Raw genomic sequence first — 21,210 nt, forward strand, 5'->3', positions numbered from 1 at the left:
ACCTAATTACATTACAATTAGTTAGTATTGTGCTGTACATTTCTGAGCTTTTGTATCCAGTCTTGTTGCACAGTCTGTATCCCTTCAGCTCCAATTACCCATTATCTTACCCTGTTTCTATCTCCTGATGGTCTCTGTTACCAATGACATATTCCAAGTTTATTCTCTAATGTCGGTTCACACAGGTGGGACCATACAGTATTTGCCCTTTACTTTTTGGCTAGTCTCACTCAGCATAATGTTCTCTAGGTCCATCCATGTTATTACATGCTTCATAAGTTTATTCTGCCTTAAAGCTGCATAATATTCCATCGTATGTATATACCACAGTTTGTTTAGCCACTCTTCTGTTGATGGACATTTTGGCTGTTTCCATCTCTTTGCAATTGTAAATAATGCTGCTATAAACATTGGTGTGCAAATGTCCGTTTGTGTCTTTGCCCTTAAGTCCTCTGAGTAGATACCTAGCAATGGTATTGCTGGGTCGTATGGCAATTCTATATTCAGCTTTTTGAGGAACTACCAAACTGCCTTCCACAGTGGTTGCACCATTTGACATTCCCAACAACAGTGGATAAGTGTGCCTCTTTCTCCGCATCCTCTCCAGCACTTGTCATTTTCTGTTTTGTTGATAATGGCCATTCTGGTGGGTATGAGATGATATCTCATTGTGGTTTTGATTTGCATTTCTCTAATGGCCAGGGACATTGAGCATCCCTTCATGTGCCTTTTCGTCATTTGTATTTCCTCTTCTGAGAGGTGTCTGTTCAAGTCTTTCCCCATTTTGTAATTGGATTGGCTGTCTTTTTGTTGTTGAGTTGAACAATCTCTTTATAAATTCTGGATACTAGACCTTTACCTGATATGTCGTTTTCAAATATTGTCTCCCATTGTGTAGGCTGTCTTTCTACTTTCTTGATGAAGTTCTTTGATGCACAAAAGTGTTTAATTTTGAGGAGCTCCCATTTATTTATTTCTTTCTTCAGTGCTCTTGTTTTAGGTTTAAGGTCCATAAAACCACCTCCAATTGTAAGATTCATAAGATATCTCCCTACATTTTCCTCTAACTGTTTTATGGTCTTAGACCTAATGTTTAGATCTTTAATCCATTTTGAGTTAACTTTTGTATAGGGTGTGAGATACGGGTCCTCTTTCATTCTTTTGCATATGGATATCCAGTTCTCTAGGCACCATTTATTGAAGAGACTGTTCTGTCCCAGGTGAGTTGGCTTGACTGCCTTATCAAAGATCAAATGTCCATAGATGAGAGGGTCTATATCTGAGCACTCTATTCGATTCCATTGGTCGATACATCTATCTTTATGCCAGTACCATGCTGTTTTGACCACTGTGGCTTCATAATATGCCTTAAAGTCAGGCAGTGCAAGACCTCCAGCTTTGTTTTTTTTCCTCAAGATACTTTTAGCAATTTGGGGCACCCTGCCCTTCCAGATAAATTTGCTTATTGGCTTTTCTATTTCTGAAAAATAAGTTGTTGGGATTTTGATTGGTATTACGTTGAATCTGTAAATCAATTTAGGTAGAACTGACATCTTAACTATATTTAGTCTTCCAATCCATGAACACGGTATGCCCTTCCATCTATTTAGGTCTTCTGTGATTTCTTTTAACAGTTTTTTGTAGTTTTCTTTGTATAGGTCTTTTGTCTCTTTAGTTAAATTTATTCCTAAGTATTTTATTCTTTTAGTTGCAATTGTAAATAGAATTCGTTTCTTGATTTCCCCCTCAGCTTGTTCATTGCTAGTGTATAGAAATGCTACAGATTTTTGAATGTTGATCTTGTAACCTGCTACTTTGCTGTACTCATTTATTAGCTCTAGTAGTTTTGTTGTGGATTTTTCCGGGTTTTCGACATATAGTATCATATTGTCTGCAAACAGTGATAGTTTTACTTCTTCCTTTCCAATTTTGATGCCTTGTATTTCTTTTTCTTGTCTAATTGCTCTGGCTAGAACCTCCAACACAATGTTGAATAATAGTGGTGATAGTGGACATCCTTGTCTTGTTCCTGATCTTACGGGGAAAATTTTCAATTTTTCCCCATTGAGGATGATATTAGCTGTGGGTTTTTCATATATTCCCTCTATCATTTTAAGGAGGTTCCCTTGTATTCCTATCCTTTGAAGTGTTTTCAACAGGAAAGGTTGTTGAATCTTGTCAAATGCCTTCCCTGCATCAATTGAGATGATCATGTGATTTTTCTGCTTTGATTTGTTGATATAGTATATTACATTAATTGATTTTCTTATGTTGAACCATCCTTGCCTACCTGGGATGAATCCTACTTGGTCATGATGTATAATTCTTTTAATGTGTTGCTGGATTCGATTTGCTAGAATTTTGTTGAGGATTTTTGCATCTATATTCATTAGAGAGATTGGTCTGTAGTTTTCTTTTTTTGTAATATCTTTGCCTGGTTTTGGTATGAGGGTGATGTTGGCGTCATAGCATGAATTAGGTAGCTTTCCCTCCACTTCAATTTTTTTGAAGAATTTGAGCAGGGTTGGTACTAATTCTTTCTGAAATGTTTGGTAGAATTCACATGTGAAGCCGTCTGGTCCTGGACTTTTGTTTTTGGGAAGCTTTTGAATGACTGATTCAATTTCTTTTCTTGTGATTGGTTTGTTGTGGTCATCTATTTCTTCTTGAGTCAAAGTTGGTTGTTCATACCTTTCTAGGAACTTGTCCATTTCATCTACATTGTTGTATTTATTAGCATAGAGTTGTTCATAGTATCCTGTTATTACCTCCTTTATTTCTGTGAGGTCAGTGGTTATGTCTCCTCTTCCATTTCTGATCCTATTTATTTGCATCCTCTCTCTTCTTCTTTTTGTCAATCTTGCTGAGGGCCCATCAATCTTGTTGATTTTCTCATAGAACCAACTTCTGGTCTTATTGATTTTCTCTATTGTTTTCATGTTTTCAATTTCATTTATTTCTGCTCTGATCTTTGTTATTTCCTTCCTTTTGCTTGTTTTGGGGTTAGTTTACTGTTCTTTCTCCAGTTCTTCCAAGTGGACAGTTAATTCCAAAATTTTTGCCCTTTCTTCTTTTTTGATATAGGCATTTTGGGCAATAAATTTCCCTCTTAGCACTGCCTTTGCTGCGTCCCATAGGTTTTGATATGTTGTGTTTTCATTTTCATTTGCCTCGAGATATTTACTAATTTCTCTTGCAATTTCTTCCTTGACCCACTGGTTGTTTAAGAGTGTGTTGTTGAGCCTCCACGTATTTGTGAATTTTCTGGCACTCTGCCTATTGTTGATTTCCAACTTCATTCCTTTATGATCTGAGAAAGTGTTATGTATGATTTCAATCTTTTTAAATTTGTTAAGACTTGCTTTGTGACCCAGCATATGGTCTATCTTTGAGAATGATCCTTGAGCACTTGAGAAAAAGGTGTATCCTGCTGTTGTGGGGTGTAATGTCCTATAAATGTCTGTTAAGTCTAGCTCATTTATTGTAATATTCAAATTTTCTGTTTCTTTATTGATCCTCTGTCTAGATGTCCTGTCCATTGATGAGAGTGGTGAATTGAAGTCTCCAACTATTATGGTAGATGTGTCTATTTCCCTTTTCAGTATTTGTAGTGTATTCCTCATGTATTTTGGGGCATTCTGATTCGGTGCGTAAATATTTATGATTGTTATGTTTTCTTGTTTAATTGTTCCTTTTATTAGTAGATAGTATCCTTCTTTGTCTCTTTTAACTGTTTTACATTTGAAGTCTAATTTGTTGGATATTAGTATAGCTACTCCTGCTCTTTTCTGGTTGTTTTTTGCATGAAATATCTTTTCCCAACCTTTCACTTTCAACCTATGTTTATCTTTGGGTCTAAGATGTGTTTCCTATAGACAGCATACAGAAGGATCCTGTTTTTTAATCCATTCTGCCAGTCTATGTCTTTTGATTGGGGAATTCAGTCCATTAACATGTTATTACTGTTTGGGTAATACTTTCCTCTACCACTTTGCCTTTTGTATTATATATATCATATCTAATTTTCCTTCTTTCTATACTCTTCTCCATACCTCTCTCTTCTGTCTTTTCGTATCTGACTCTAGTGCTTCCTTTAGTATTTCTTGCAGAGCTGGTCTCTTGGTCACAAATTCTCTCAGTGACTTTTTGTCTGAAAATGTTTTAATTTCTCCCTCATTTTTGAAGGACAATTTTGCTGGATATAGAAGTCTTGGTTGGCAGTTTTTCTCTTTTAGTAATTTAAATATATCATCCCACTGTCTTCTTGCCTCCATGGTTTCTGCTGAGAAATCTACACACATAGTCTTATTGGGTTTCCCTTGTATGTGATGGATTGTTTTTCTCCTGCTGCTTTCAAGATCCTCTCTTTCTCTTTGACCTCTGACATTCTAACCAGTAAGTGTCTTGGAGAACGCCTATTTGGATCTATTCTCTTTGGGGTGCGCTGCACTTCTTGGATCTGTTATTTTAGGTCTTTCATAAGATTTGGGAAATTTTCAGTGATAATTTCTTCCATTAGTTTTTCTCCTCCTTTTCCCCTCTCTTCTCCTTCTGGGACACCCACAACACGTATATTTGTGCGGTTCATTTGTCCTTGAGTTCCCTGATACCCTGTTCAAATTTTTCCATTCTTTTCCCGATAGTTTCTGTTTCTTTTTGGAATTCAGATGTTCCATCCTCCAGTTCACTAATTCTAACCTCTGTCGTTTGAAATCTACCATTGTAGGTTTCCATTGTTTTTTTCATCTCTTCTACTGTATCTTTCATTCCCATAAGTTCTGTGATTTGTTTTTTCAGACTTTCCATTTCTTCTTTTTGTTCATCCCTTGCCTTCTTCATGTCCTCCCTCAATTTATTGATTTGGTTTTTGAAGAGGTTTTCCATTTCTGTTTGTATATTCAGAATTAATTGTCTCAGCTCCTGTATCTCATTTGAACTATTGGTTTGTTCCTTTGACTGGGCCATATCTTCAATTTTCCTGGTGTGATTTTTTATTTTTTGCTGGCGTCTGGACATTTAATCAGATTTCCCTGAGTGTGGGACCCAGCAGGTTGAAAGGTTTTCCTGTGAAGTCTCTGGACTCTGTTTTTTTTATCCTGCCCAGTTGGTGGTGCTTGTCTGTCTGCGGGTCCCACCAGCAAAAGATATGTGGCTCCTTTATTAATGCCACTATTGGTGTTTGGAGGACCCAGTCCCTGCCACTGTCGGAAACTCCCTCCTCTCCCTCCGGGCAGCCACCTATGGCGGAGTGGCGCCGGTCGCTGGCCACCGCGGCCTGGGGAGCTCGCTGATCTGAGACTCGTAGCCGGTCCAGGAAGCCGCCCGCGAAAGCGGGGTACCAGCCGCCGTGGCTTGGGAAACTTGCCTTTCGAGACTCTCAGCTGGCCCGGGTCGGAGGGAGGAAGGAGCTCCGGCCGCCAGCCGCCGCGGCCCAGGGAAGCACGCGCCGCTCGGGGATCTCACCACAGCAGAGTCTCGCAGTCGGTCTAGCCAGTCCATTCTGGGGTACACTCTGTGTCTGTTCCCTGCCGTGGCCCCAGGAGCTGTTCTGCACTGTTTCTGGTCACCTAGTAGTTGCTCTGGAGGAGGAACTAAGATGCGCGTACCTTACTAAGCCACCATCTTGGCCCCCCCATATATTAATTTTTGAATGAGCAATTCTCCCCTGATTGTTCTTCTTTTATATAACTACCAGTTTCTTGTCTCAATATCTCATAATAATTTTGTTAAACTAAAAATCTATTTATATCTGCAAATAAAGGGTTTTCAGTTTGTATATTAATTTTGGGGGAATAGTATTTATAATACTGTATTCAAAGCAAAAATAACAAATTTCAATTCCTTCAATATTCATCTTTGCCTTTTGCTAAGTATTATATTTTTCTTCATAGAAAACTCTGTATATTTTTTGTTAAATATGGTGCCTGCTGTTAAGTTAGACAAATATTATGAATAGAACTTCTCTTTTATGTTTTCTAAATAAGAAACCTATTTTTTTAATATCTATTCTGTCCCTACTACCTTTTTAAACTCTATCATTAATAAATTTTGTCAGGTCTCATAAAATAAAACTTGACATACAAAATGAATTCTGTGGCATGGGGGACCCTTAAGTTTCCCTCCCTCAGCAGCTCCTCTGACAGGACTTGATGTGCCAGCTAGATAGATGAGTAAGAACGAGCTAATGCCCCACCTGCCAGAGGCCAGACCAGATAACTATGAGCTGCAAGTCACAATCTGCACAAGCCTGATAACTCCCAGTGATGCCTGCAGCCACACATCATCCCCCACCCCTCTTGGTAGGTTTTTTCTTTTAAAACCACAAGCTTTCAGAAAGAGAGTTGGAACCATTTTTCTTTCGCTGGCAGGTTTCACTGGCTTCTGCCTGCCTACTCTCCCCTTTCTCTCACTCTGTTGCTTTCTTTCTCTCAATAAACTTGTTAAGCTTTGACTGAATGTCTCTTGTGGAATCCTTAATGTCTCAGTGACTAATAAATTTGACTTGCATTTTTCTAAAAGAGAATTATATAATCTGCAAATAATTAAATTTTTGTTTATTCTTTTATAAAAATGTTTGCAGCTTCTTTCATTCCTTATATTACTGTTTAGATAGAATTTAGAAAAGAACAACAATAGCCAACATCCTAGCTTAACTGAGTTTATTGGAATGCCTGAATCATTTTTCTCTTAAGTATTATATTGTTTATCAGTCTGAAATAAATTTTCTTTATTCAACTTATCAAGTTTATTTTTCTTACTAGCTTATTGAGTTTTTAATAAAAATGAGTATTAGATTTTATTAAGAGACTCCTAATGCATAAAATCAAAATATTATAAACTGCAAAATAGAAAAAATATATAGAACTACTATTACTCAAGGTAAAAATTATTCCTTTAAAATTTTTTTATACATTGCCATTATTTTTTTTTAACAATTTTAAAGGGATATGATATCCTTTACCTGTAAAGCCTGTTTCAGTTGTTCCTGAAGCAATTTGTTCTCAATTTCCAGGGCAAACGCTACCTTCTAGGATATAATGAGAAAAAAAAAATTCATTCACTTTGCTATTTTTGTTTTTACTAATTTATTTTTGCAATTACTACCTTTCCAAAATCCAGAGAAAGCCAAGATGATAACTTGAGCATAAGCATTTAAATGCACCTTCTCACACATAATGATGGATCACGCCTGTAGCTATAGCTTCCTGTTGATTTTCCACAAGCAAAATGATACTGAATCTGGCAAATTATAACCTCAAGTTAATAATATCATTTCTCATATACTCTAGACCTGAAATACTTAAACAGAAACATTTCAAATTTTACGAAAAGAAGCATCTTCATTCTTAACACAAAATAAACATAGTTCTGGCTCTGAGAAAAGGAGTGGATTTTCATTAAACATAAAAAAAACACAAGGAGGAGAATTACAGCAAGTGGGCTGAGTGAAATTCTTCAGGGTTCCATTACTCCACAGAAGCTTTGAAGACAGAACTAGCAGAAATATCTTTCTCAATGCACCTAAAAACAGTTAGAAGACTGCAGTAACAGGTGTAAGTACTGAATCAAGCAAATAGCTACTTAAAAATGGTACGTAAGATCTCTTGGAACTTTGGTTGGTCCCTCTTCTATCCTTCAATGGCTCAGCATGAAGCCATCCCTCCCTCCCATTGTGGATCCCTGGTCCCAGCTCTGGAGGGAAAAGAGTAATCCTTGTGCACATACAAGGAGCATGTATGTCTGGTGGTGGCCTGAGGGATTCACCATACCAGAACTTGCCCAGTATGTAGATGGCAGCTCATGGAAATCCACTACAGAATGCTATGGGAAAGTAGTCAAGTCGTGAAATCTAGGTCAAGGGATTGCTGACTGTAAGTCATACAGTGAAGTTTCCCTGGAAACCATTTCCTAGGGAAGAGAGGACATTCAGAACTGGGTAAATAGGAGAACTCCTAGGGCCACACATATATCCCAACATAAGAATTGTGCATAGAAGAAATCAGAGAACCCTCTATACTTTCACCTAGAGCTATGCTCTAAACCCGTTATATGGATAAGCCTTAAAAAGAAAGCATTTTAGGACCTGTGTGATACCATTAAGCATACCAACATATGCATTGTGGTAGTCCCAAAAGGAGAAAAAAGAGAGAAAGGGGTAAAGAGAATATTCAAGGAAAAAAATGGCTAAAACCTCTCCAAATTTAATAAAGGACATGAATATATACAACTGCAATGTTCAACAAACTCCAAAATGGGTGAACCAAATGGACCTCTACCGTGGCGTATAATAGTCAACCTGTTGAATGCCAAAGATAGAGAATTCTGAAAGCCACAAGAAAGTAGTACTGTGTCACTTAGTAGTACTGTGTTACTTATAAGGGACCCTCAATAAGATTAAGAGCCAATTTCTTACAGAATAGAGAAAAGAAGGCATCAGGACAACATATTTAAAGTGCTGAAAGCAAAATACTTCCAACTAAGAGTTCTATATCTGGCAAAACTGTCTTTCAAAAATGATGGGGAAGATAATGGGTAATTGGAGCTGAAGGGATACAGACTATGCAACAGGACTAGATATAAAAACTCAAAAATGGACAGCACAATACTACCTAATTGTAATGTAATTATGTTAAAACACTGAATGAAGCTGCATCTGAGCTATAGTTTTTTTTGCTTGTTTGTTTTGTTTTTTTATATATATATTTTTTGTATTTTTTATTTTAATTTTTTTCTCTATATTACCATTTTATTTCTTTTTCTGTTGTCTTGCTATTTCTTTTTCTAAATCGATGCAAATGTACTAAGAAATGATGATCATACATCTATGTGATGATATTAAGAATTACTGATTGCATATGTAGAATGGAATGATTTCTAAATGTTGTGTTAGTTAATTTTTTTAATTAATAAAAAAAATGATGGGGAAAAAATGATGGAGAGATTAAGATATTTCAAGATAAACAAAAGCTGAGGGAGTTCATCACCACTAGACCAGGCCTATAGGAGATGCTAAAGAGAGTTCTGCAGATTGAAAGGAAAGGATGCTAAACATAGATCAATACCTCATGAAGATATAAAGAGTGACATATCCAGTGAGGATAAAAACATGGGTAAATAAAAATGCCAATAATATGGTATTTTTATTTGCAACTACACTGTTTACTTCCTACAGGATCTAAAAACAAATGCATAAAAAATGATAAATCAGTAGTTTTGGATTAATAATGTACAAACATGAAATTTGTGACAAAAACAACATAGAGGTGGGGAGACAAAGGGATATAGGAACACAGTTTGTGTTTACCACTGAAGTTAAGTTTTATCCAAACAAACAAGATTGCTATGGATTTAGAATGTTAAATTTAAGCCCCATTGCAACTATAAAGAAAATGTCACAGAATATGCAAGTTCACAGAGATACAGAAATTCAAGTACAAATTACCAGGTGTAGGAGGAAAGAAGGAGGAGAAGTTAATGCATAATGGGTGTAGGATTTCTGTTTGGAAGATAGGAATATTTTCATAATGGAAGGTGATGAAGGTACATCAATACTGTGAATGTGATCAATCCCATTGAACAGTATGCTTGGGAGTGGTTGAGATGGGAAACCATATATTACATATATGTTCCCACAATTTGAAAAAAAAGAGTAACTAAAGAGACAATAAGAGTAAGTTACATGCAGTATATGATTCTAGAAAGGCCTTAACAAGGGAGGAGAAAAGGATCAAAGGGACATTATTTGGACTATGAAAAATGTAATACAGGTTGTAAGCTTTATAACAATGTTAAATTTCTGGAACTTGTTAACTGTAATTAAGAGGTTACATAAGTGAATATCTTTGTTCTTAGGAAGTGTACATGACAGTATTAAGTGTTCAAGGACAATGAGATATACAACCTAAATTCACATGTTCAGAAAATGGATTGATAAATAATGATAGATAAATGATAGAGAAAGAGAGAAAGATGGTAGAAAGAATATGACAAATGTGGCAACATGCTAAAATTGGTGGATATGAGTATCTGGGGGGATAGGGGTATGCTGCAGCCCTCTCTATGGAGCTTGTATTATTTCTGTAACTGTCCTGTAGACTTGAAAGTATTTAAAAATAAAAAGTAGAAAACAAAACAAAAGAACCAGAACTATAGCACACAGTTCTGCTTCTCATGTGGAAGATCAAGTTCCTACTGGATAAACCCTGCCACACATAACCATAAACTCTTGGCAAAATAAAACTGTCAATACTGGAGAGCAATGAAGAATAGGTAGATATTTCAAGAGAAGGTGACACTTGGGAAAAGGGAAGAATCTTAAGATTCTTATTTTCATGGCTTCTACTCTGAATGCAAGTCTAGTCTTCACAAGGCAGGGTACATAAGAGCTGATAGAAAACCTGAGTTTTTATAATTCAAGAACAAGAGAACAGAATTCAGGGCAATCACAGTTAATAGAAATATCTCACAAAGAAAGCCAAATAGTGGGAGGCCCAAACTCTATGTAAACTCTGTCCCAATCTCTGCCTAACCTCTGAACCACAAATGAATTGGGAAGACTCAAAGCAGCCTATCAAAACTAAAAAAAAAAAAAAAAACTGAAATGCTATTGAAACTGGCACTTAAATACAGAACTCTCATTCTGCATCCAATATCAATTACATATTAAAGCAAAAAAAAAAAAAAGATATAGTTGTCAGAGGAATATGACAGAAGCCAGAGACCCAACAAAATAACATTCATAATATACAAGATATAATTCAGAATTACTTAATATTTGATGAGACAGGAAAATGTGACTTCCTCTTAAAATAAAAGACAATGGACAGAAAATGATCCCAAAATAATTCATTTTAAAATTAGCATACAAGAATTTTAAAGTAGTTATTACAAAAGGCTCAATGTAAAGGGAAATATGCTCACAATGGATGAACAGCTAAAAGTCTCAGCAGAGAAACAGAAACTATTAACAAAAAAAACTAATGGAAATTCTGGAACTGAAAAATAAAACATATTAATTTAAAATTTACTGTATTGACTTAGGAATAGATTGGATAGGACAGTGGAAAAAGTTGGCAAGCTTAAAGACAGATCAATAGAAATTATCCATACTGAAGACAAAAAGAATAAAGATGAGGGAAAAGTAGACAGAGTTGCAGGGACCTGGGGGTAATATCAAATAGTCTAATATGTAATCACAGATCCATAAAGAGAAGGGAGAATGAAAGAATCAGAAAAAGTATTTGAAAAGGAGTCGTTGAAATAATTTCCCAAATTTGTTGGAAGACATAAATTTAGATACTCAAGATGCTAAGCAAACCCCAAGCGGATCCATACAAAGAAAATTATGCCTATAGATATCATAATCAAACTTTTGAAAACAAAGAACAAAGAGTAAATTTTAAAAGCAGTCAAAGAATGTAGTCATGAGGAAATGATGATTTGAATGACTGGTTGCCTCTCATCAGAAGAAAAAAATGGAGGCCAAATGAGAATGATAAAATACTGAATAATTTCTGCATTAAGTTATCAAATTTTAGAGAAAGTTAATTAGCAAAATTTATCTGCTACACCTAGCAACAGAATGTGTGCACTGTTTTATGCCACTGGAACATTTAATAAATTGAATATTGTGTTGGATTAATTCCATAAAGGTCATCAACAATTCCTTTCATCCTTATATGCATATGCATTTATTCCCTTCTTTCTGGGTTGGCTATGACTTCCTTACAGAATATGGTGATAAAATCTGAAGGACTCCCAATCCCTGTCTAGATGAAGCATTGTTGTTTTGCTTTAGCCCACTTGGGATCCAGCCACCTTGTAAATGAACTTAGCTCGACTAATGAATGAGACACCAGACAAATAAGAGAAACAACAGTGCACATTTCCAGCTCCAGCTGGAGGTCCCACACAAGTGATCTCAGTCAATGTGATATCAAACAGAAACACTTCCCAGCTAATTCTGGCAAACCCGAGGATTGTGAAAAATTTTTTTCTAAAATCGTTTTAATCCACTAAATTTGGAGGTAGTTTGCTATGCAGCAACAGAAAACTGAGATTTAAAAAAATGCCTGTAAGTGGGATGAGGTGGCAAAAAAAACTTAGAGCATATGGAACTGCCTTTGAGTTCAGTAGGTTAACAGAAGTTGCAAGGGTAGTAAGGAGACTTAGTGGAGAGAAGAAAAGCATCGAGAGGGCTATTAGCAAAGGCTAGAGGAATGAATGCCAAACTGTTAGTGGAGGCTATAAAAGGCAGTGAGGCTGGAAAATTATTATTGGAAGCTGGAAAAAGAGTGGGGAAGGGTTCTTCTATGTAGTGACAGAACAACTAATAAGACTCAGGTCTATAGTAATTTGCAATGTTAAAAATATACCTAGGGTGGTGTGACAGTGGCTCAGTGGCAGAGTTTTCGCGTGCCATGCCATAGACCCAGGTTCATTTCCCCGTGCCTGCCCATGTAGGGCAAAAAAAAAAAAAAAAAAATATATATATATATATATATATATATATATATATATATATATATATTTTTTTTTTTATATATATATATAAAAAATATATATATATATATACACACACAGACACACACACCTAATGAACTTTTGGATTTGGCTAAGGAAATTTCCAACCATGATGTGAAAGTATTATTCAGCTTCTTTCAGTAATATACAATAAAATATTGCAAGAAAGACATAAGCTCTGTCCTTTTGGGATCCAACTGCCATTTAAGGAGCTTGGGCATGACAACAGAATGAAAAAAATTCAACCGTCCTTTAGTGTTTGTAAATACCACCAGACTTATGAGGGAAGACATCTTGTACATTTCACAGCTAAAAGAAGCCACATGAAGTGATTTCAGCTCACACAATAAGGAGCAGAACCTTCAGCTTCTCCCCTCAAAGAATAGAGAAGGAATTTATCACTGATGTATTAATCTCTATGTTTTGATGTAGTTTGTAATAGAGCCCTAGATAAGTGAAACAAAAATATGTACTTGACCACAAAGAAAACCTTTAAAACTTCTAAAAATTAGAGATGTTTTATGCCACATTTTCTGATGTTAACTCCCTAAAAATGTAAGCCAACAATGAAAAGAATTAAAAACTTCTTTTAAAAACAAAGAAAATCTCAAACAAAAACAAAGAGAATCTCAAACACCAATGAAATACAAAGAAAGTTGTATTCAGTGAAAACTGTATATCCTGGATAATATTTATTGCTATTAAACAAAATCTAAAACTAAATGATGTAAGTGTATTCAACTAATGAAAATACGAAAAGGAATTATAATATAAGAGAAGTAAAAGAAATCAATAAAGATAAAGGCTGAAAGTAATTAAAAAGAAAACAAACAATAACAGCAAAAAGAAATAAGAACAGCTACATAAAACCCCCAAACGATTAATTGAAACATACATATATAATCCACTGACAAACCCGATATAAGAAAAAGGGAAACAAAGAAATACCAAATATTGTTGGAAATGGGAAAGAAGTAGAAATATACAGAGAAAAGAAAATAAAAAGAACCCTAAGACAACATAGCATAAAATTCTAAGCAATAAATTTTAAAAACTATTAGAAATGGATAAATTTATATCAAAATATAAATTGCCATAATAGATGCACCAGTAACTATAAGAGAAACAGGAAAAGTGGACAGAGTTACCAGTTTTTAAAATGCTCCTAAATGATTTTACAGGTAAATTTTATATAATGTTCAAACTACTACTTTTTTTAAAAAGGCTTTTTAAAATTCTGATTAGAAAAGCCTTACATTTACATATTAATTTGAAAGGATCAATCTTATTTAACATTAAATCATCTTACTTAAAAATAGTAAAATTTAGATTATAAGAAAATACTGTTTACAATTCAATCTTAATAAATTCATGTAACTTATAATTATCACTCAATTAATGATTGCAAAAATCTTTCTATTCCCCTTGACTCCAAAATACAAACCCAACTTTAAAATTCATCTTCCATACTGCTGGCAGAATGATCTTAATAAAAATGCCAAGTGAATTGTTCTTAATAATCTTCATTAATTTCCCATTTCCTACTCAATAAAATCCATTCTACTTATATCATTAGTACTGAGGGCCCCATCAGTCTTCTTATTACTCTTCTTCTTAATCCAAAACTCTTCTCATATCCAAATACCTGAATTGTTCCTCAGTAGCCTTTGTTCCCTCAAGGCTTTGTTTTTCCACATGTTACTTCTACCTAGAAATCCCTCCTGTTTTCTAACTCCACATTCTCAGTTACTATACCATAGTTCTTCTTCTATGTGAGCATTTATTATGTTGAAATTAGTCTGTGGCATTACATCTCAAAACTATGCTGACATATTTTAGCTTCAAAATTCTTGAGACCTTAAATTTTTTTAAAAAATTCCGTATTTATCAATTCAGTACATCCTATATTTCATTATACTATATGCAATAAATTTATCCAAAGTACATATAGAATGTAATTATAGTTACTGTTTATATTTATAAAAGGGACGTTACATCTGGGCAGAAAGAAAGGGATTTATCATGTAATTTTAATAGAAATTTAAATAGTTCTTGGACTATGCATAAAGAAAACTAAGTGATGTTTCTATAATTTTAGGAAGTTGATGACCCTTGAAAAGAGACAGCAGATGCTGAGTAACATTTTAATTTAAACTGCTAGTCATATTAGCCCCCAATTATAAAAAGAGAGAGCTCTGGGACTATCCAGTGCAATCCAAGTCCACCAAATAATTCTATAAACCTGGTCAAGTTTATTAACATCTCTGAGGTTTCCCCTCTAAAAGTAAGGTACACAAATGTGGTGTGCATGATTTGACTCATAGCATATTCAAATGTGTATACTTATTTCCATTTTCTAAGATTTTAGTTTACAAAAATATATTTATCCTTTCTTCCTTATCTCCATATGATAAAGCTGCTAATCATCCAGCTAATAAATATTTACCTAGAATAAATCCACTATAGGTTTCATCAAATAATCCTAAAATCAAAAGTTAATAGCATAAACAAAATATTTTACATCATTTTACCTAAGCATGATTTTTGTTAAGTACAACTCCAGCTACTGACTGCTACCCACACAGTGTCTTTGTGTTTTGAATGACAAAAAGGAGCCTTCGTCCAAGCAGAAGCAGCCCTATATCAGGGAGTGCAGTTGACAAGCAAAGCATAGGCTAGATTTAAACACCCGTTTGACCCTTAGTCCAGGACCAATTTGTACAACATAAGAGACAGGATTGGGTTCAAATGGATTACTTTGTCACATATACTTTAAATAAACATAAGTATCATTACTGGACTACTGATCTTCTAACTAAGAGGTGAACAACTAACAGTTCATTTAAAAACTAAATTAAATTTTTATATGACTTCCTAAATACTTTATAAGCATTAAAATTTCTTAAACAAATATATAGTCATACCAACTGATTCCTTTATTCATACCTGCATGAGCAAGCAAAATTGAATAAATTTCAATATAATTGCAAATGCTGAGCAGGATTCAGAAAACTCTTTGCAGTTCAGATTTCACCACTAATCTCCTCTCTAACCCTAAGCAAGCCACTTCTTAGTTTCTATAGATCTCTGTAAAAGAACCTAGATCAGTGGTGGTTCATAATGGAATGTTGGAGTTTAGAGAGAATAATTTCATTTAAAATTCTCATTAAATCCATAGGCCCTCTCTACAAAAAAATTATACCTACATAGAAAACTTTGACTTTAAATTCAGAAAAAGTAATTTCAAATGAAATTGCCTTAAAGATTTATGATACTATTAATATAAGATTCTAATAAATTTTAAAAATTAATGTTGTTCTATCTAAAATAAATAACTGTATTAAGTCAGTAAATGTATTAGGCAAAATGATCTCCATCCTTGGAATTATACCCTGTATAATCTACTTCCTTGAGAATGAATGGGATCTGTGACTTCCTTTAAGCTAATAGAATATAGAAAAAGTGAAAAAATATGACTGCTGTGATCACATTACATTATTTAAGACTCTGTCTTAGCAAACAAAAAGAAAGAGCCTCTCCTGATGGCTTTAAAGAAGCAAGCTGGTATATGATTTCAATTGCCCATGGAGAAGGCAGTGTAGAAGAAAACTGTAAACAGCCTCTAGAGACTCGGGGCCTCAGTCCTTTAATACAAGGAACTGAATTCTGCCACAACCACTTCAACTTGAAAGAAGACCCCAAATTACAAACAGGAATAAAGCCCCACCAACACCTTGACTGCAATCAAGTGAGACCCTGAGCATAGGGCCCGGCTAAGCCACGGCCAGATGCCAAACCCACTGACACTTGAGATAATAAATGTATGTTGTTTTAAGCTGCTAACCTTGTGGTCATTGGTTATGCAACAGTTGAAAATTAACACCATGAAGTTGGGCACTTTATATTCAGTATCTCAAACAGCACTCATATTTTTTTCCCAAATGCTGCTATTTATTTCTTGAATAAATCAGGTGCATACTTCTGGGACACATAGCTCCATCACCTTCTGAAATTGGTGGTATGATGCTATGACAGTTATTAAGATGTAAACTTATATTAAAAGAAAAAGAAGTACTCCAAAGCCAAAATGAAATAACTTCGATTACTTGTATTCCTTTCACTGGAACAAATACAAGAAGTGGGCCATATACCTTATAGTTAAGAACTTCTTCTCATTTGCTTCTTATATGTCAAATACATTTGAGTAGATGGGGCAGCTATTGTTTTACTTCTTTTTAGTGATGAAATTTTAAAAGAACTTATCCAAAGTCCCATAATTAATAAGAATGTGTTGTTCCTCCAATATGAGATTCTTTATTCTATGATATTGTCTCTCATTGACTAAACCATGATAATTTTCATAAACATAATAGTAAATATATCTGGACTTAAGATTTTATTTTCTGAAACTTGCTGGGAAAAGTCAACCAGCAAGAAAGAAATATCCCAGGAAGAATTTTAGTATACAAACACACATACCCGGTCCATATACTTCCCAAAAATCAAACAAGCAAGCAAAGCAAACAAACAAACCAAAAAATCAACAAATGGTGCTGCAATAATGTAATATTCACATGGAAAAACAGCGAAATGTGACCCTGCCATATAGCATACAAAACAAAATTTTTTTAAAACACACACGCACACATATTCACAGACTATACATAAAATTATCACCATACTTATTAACCAAATATATATGAATACTTAGAAAGTATTACCTGGAGCTGAAGCAAATCTTCTTTTATTTTAAGTTGTTTGCCTGTAGACTTCTTCCTGAAATTAAAAATGTTTTTAAATTTGTCATGATATTTTAAAATACATTACTGCTTTGCTTTGTTCTGGAGGACTTTAAACCATACAAAGGAATGACATTTTCAAAATAAATCTGCATCATTATTTCTAAAAGCCATACAATTTAAATGATGGTTAAACAGTTTAATAACTTTTCTCAAACTAACTTCTGGAATGAACATCTCATTAGTGTGATTTAAAATACTTAAAGACTGAGGATGAGACAAAGATTTTCAAGGTGCAATGGTCATTGTTTCTACTCTGATCATCTTTCTTCTGTAAGTCAAAGGTCAAAGCAATTTGGTCAATGAATTTATTTTCAGGATTTGTGGAAATGTATGTATTAAGATGAATAGTTTCTTTTTTTCTTTTTAACATTTTATTTCAATAACTGATATAGAACAAAAAAATTACTATTTTAACTACATTCAAGTATACAATTCAGAAGTATTAATTATATTCACAATATTGTGCCACCATCACCAGTATCTCTCAGACACAGATGATATAAAATGCTCAACGTTACGGTGTTCATTTTCTATTATTGCATAACCAGTGACCACAAGGTTAGCAGCTTAAGACAACATATCTCACAGTGTCAGTGGGTTTGGCAAGAACTTCTAGTACAATGTTAAACAGCAATGGTGAAAGCAAGTATCCTTGTCTTTTTCCTGATCTCAGGGAGAAGGTTTTTAGTCTTTCATCATAATCTTAACTGAGTTTTTCATAAAAACCCTTTATCATTTTGAGGAAGTTATCTTCTATCCTATTTTTCTGAGTGTTTTTGCCAGGAAAGGTGTTGGATTTTACAAAAAGCCTTTTATGAATTGAGATGATAATGTGGTTTTTTTTTTCTTTTCATTCTGTTAATGTGGTGTATTATATTGATTGATTTCTTTTGTTGAACCATGCTTACATTCCAGGGTAATTCATGTTTGGCCATGGGATACAACTTTTTAATATACTGTTGGACTCATTTTGCTAGTCTTTTATTGAGGATTTTTACATCTATGTCCATAAAGAAAATTGGTTTGCAGTTTTCTTATCTTATGATGTCTTCTTCTGACTTTGGTATTAGAGTAATATTGGCATCACTAAATGTCTTAGGAAAAGTCCCCTCCTCTTCAATTTTTTGGAAAACTTTGAAAAGTATTGATGTTAATTCTTCTTTTAATGTTTAGTAGAATTCACCAGTGACAGTACCTAGTTCTGGACTTTTCCTTGTTAGGAGGCTTTTGATTATTGATTCAACATGTTTACTTATTATAGGATCTGTTGAGATCTTCTATTTCTAGTTGAGTTAGTTTAGGTAGGTCATTCGTTTCTAGGAATTTGTTCATTTCATCAGGTTATCTAATTTGTTAGCACACACTTGTTCATAGTATCCTCTTGTAATCTTTTTTTATTTCTGTAGGGTCGTTAAGTAATACCCCCTACCTTCATTTTGGACTTTATAGATATTTGAGTTCTCATTTTTATTTGTTATCTAGCTATAGGTTTGTCAATTTTATTTATCTTGTCAAAGAACCAACTTTTGGTTTCATTGATTCTCTCTATTGCTTTTCTATTCTCTATTTTATTAATCTCTGCTCTAATCTTTATTATTACTTTCTCTTTACTTACTACAGGTGCTAGTAGAGAAGTAAAGTTATTGATTTGAGATCTTTCTGCTTTTTGAATAAAGGCATTCATAGCTACAGATGTACCTATGAGCACTGCCTTTGCTGTATTCTATAAGTGTTGGTGTGTTATATTTTCAATTTCATCCTTCTCAGGAAATTTATATTTTCTTTATCATTTCTTCTTTGACCCATGGATTGTTTAAGAGTAGGTGGTTTAATTTCCATGTACTTGTGACTTTTCTAGTTTACTTTATGCAATTTATTTCTAGTCTTATTTCATTGTGATCATAATGTCAATCTTTTTTAATTTATGAAAATTGTCTTGTAACCTAGCATGTGGTCAATCCTGGAAAATGATCTATGTGCCCTTGAGAGGAATGTGTATTGTGTACAGTGTTCTATATATGCCTGTTAGGTCTATTTTGTTTATAGCATTGTTCAAGTTCCCCATTTCCTTATTGAACTTCTGTCTAGATGTTCTATCTATGAAAGTGGTGTTTTGAAGTTTCTATAATTTCAGAAGTGAAGAATCTATTTCTATCTTCAGTTTTGTTAAGTTTGCCTCATATATTTGGGTCGCTTGTGATTAGCTTCATATGTATGTTCATAACTGCTTTATCTTTTGGTGGTTTAATACTTTTATTAATATATAGTGCCTTTCATTGTCCTGTAAATTTTTTACTTAAAATCTATTTTATCTGATATTAATATAATGACCCTAGCTCTCCTTTGATTGCTGTTTGCATGGAATTTTTTCTCTTTCCTTTCACTGTTAACCCATTTTTGTCTTTGGAAGTAAGGTGAGTGTCTTATAAGCAATATATAGTTGATAACACTTTTTATACATGCTGCCAATATTTGTCTTTTGATGTGTAGAATTAATTCACTTACGTTCCATGTAGTTACTGATAGAGCAGGACTTCAGTCATTTTGTTCTTTGTTTCTTGTATATCTTGTATCTTTTTTGTCCCTCTTTTCCTTTATTTCAGCCTTGTTTTGTGTTTATTTGATATTTTGTGATGTAGCTGATTAATCCTTTTCTTATTTACATTTCTATATACTTTTACATACTTTTTTATTATTACAGTGGTGTTTGTCTTAACCAGAATCTATAACCTACTAACTCAAAATGATACCAACTTAACTTCAATATCATACACAATCTCTGCTCCTATAATCCTCCATTGCTCCCTTTATATTATTTTTGTCACATATCATCTCTTTATATTTTCAGTGCGCATAACAAAGACATGGGTTATTTTATTCAACTGTATTCTAAATCATATCCAGAAATAAAGAATGGAGTTACATACTGAGAATACAATATAACTGGATATTTGTATTTACATATGTAGTTACCTTATGGGATATCTTTATTTCTTCATACTGTTTTAAGCTGCTCTCTACCCTCCTTTCTCTTCTACCTGAAAAACTCCCATGAGCATTTCTTGTAGGGCAGGTCTATTGGTGAAAAACTTTCTCAGTATTTTTTTATCTGTGAATGTCTTAAACCTGCCTTCATTTTTGAAAGACAGTTTTGCTGGATATAGAATTCTTGGCTGGCAATTTTTCTCTTTCAGTACCTTAAATATACCATACCACTGGCTTCCCACTGCCCCCATGGTTTCTGATGAGAAATTAGTACCTAATCTTGTTGAGGAGCTCTTGTATATGAATAATTGCTTCCTTCTTGTTGCTTTCAGAATTCTCTGTTTATCTTTGGCATTTGACACTTTGATTATTATTTGTCATGGTGTAGGTATACTTATGTCTATCCTGTTTGGAATTAGTTGGGCTTCTTGGGTGTGTATATTCATGTCTTAGGAAATTTACAGCCATTATTTCCTCCTATCCTTTCTGCCCTTTTTCTTTCTCCTCTCTTTCTTGAACTCCCATAATACATATATTGGTACATGTCATGTTGTCCCACAGGTTCATTGGGCTCTGCTTACTTTTAAAAATTTTTTTCTCTATCTGCTTCTAATAGCTTCTCAGATGCTAAAACAAATGACATACAATGGATTGGCTTAAACCATGGGAATTTGTTGGCTCAAACTTTTGAGGCTAAGAGAAGTTCAAAACTGAGTGTCAGGAAAGCAATGCGTTCTCACCTAAGACTGTTCTGGTTTGGCTGCCAGCAATCCTTAGGGTTCCTTGGCCCTTCTATCACGATAGTGTACTTTTTAGCTCCTCCAGGTTCCAGCTTCTCATCACTTCTCTTTCCATGTCCAATTTCTTTTGCTTATATGGACTTCAGTCATACTGAACTAAG

The 21,210-nt window shown here is 34.2% G+C and overlaps 1 protein-coding gene across 23 annotated transcripts in view; it reads right to left on the reverse strand.

The window, feature by feature from the left end:
• The window catches only part of CCDC7 (coiled-coil domain containing 7), a 394,574-nt gene that overhangs the window by 246,945 nt on the left and 126,419 nt on the right, over positions 1–21,210 (reverse strand). For all 23 annotated transcript variants that reach the window (XR_013172290.1, XR_013172291.1, XR_013172292.1 and 20 more), the window contains 2 exons: positions 17,244–17,298; positions 6,962–7,027 (listed from right to left, as the gene is read on the reverse strand). Coding sequence is in view for 2 of the 23 variants with exons in the window: in XM_077152126.1 (XP_077008241.1) it covers positions 6,962–7,027; positions 17,244–17,298 (121 nt within the window). In the remaining 21 variants the exon portion in view is untranslated. The remainder of the gene's footprint in view (positions 1–6,961; positions 7,028–17,243; positions 17,299–21,210) is intronic.

This window comes from Tamandua tetradactyla, chromosome 1 (genome assembly GCF_023851605.1).
Source record: "Tamandua tetradactyla isolate mTamTet1 chromosome 1, mTamTet1.pri, whole genome shotgun sequence".
NCBI lineage: Eukaryota > Metazoa > Chordata > Mammalia > Pilosa > Myrmecophagidae > Tamandua > Tamandua tetradactyla.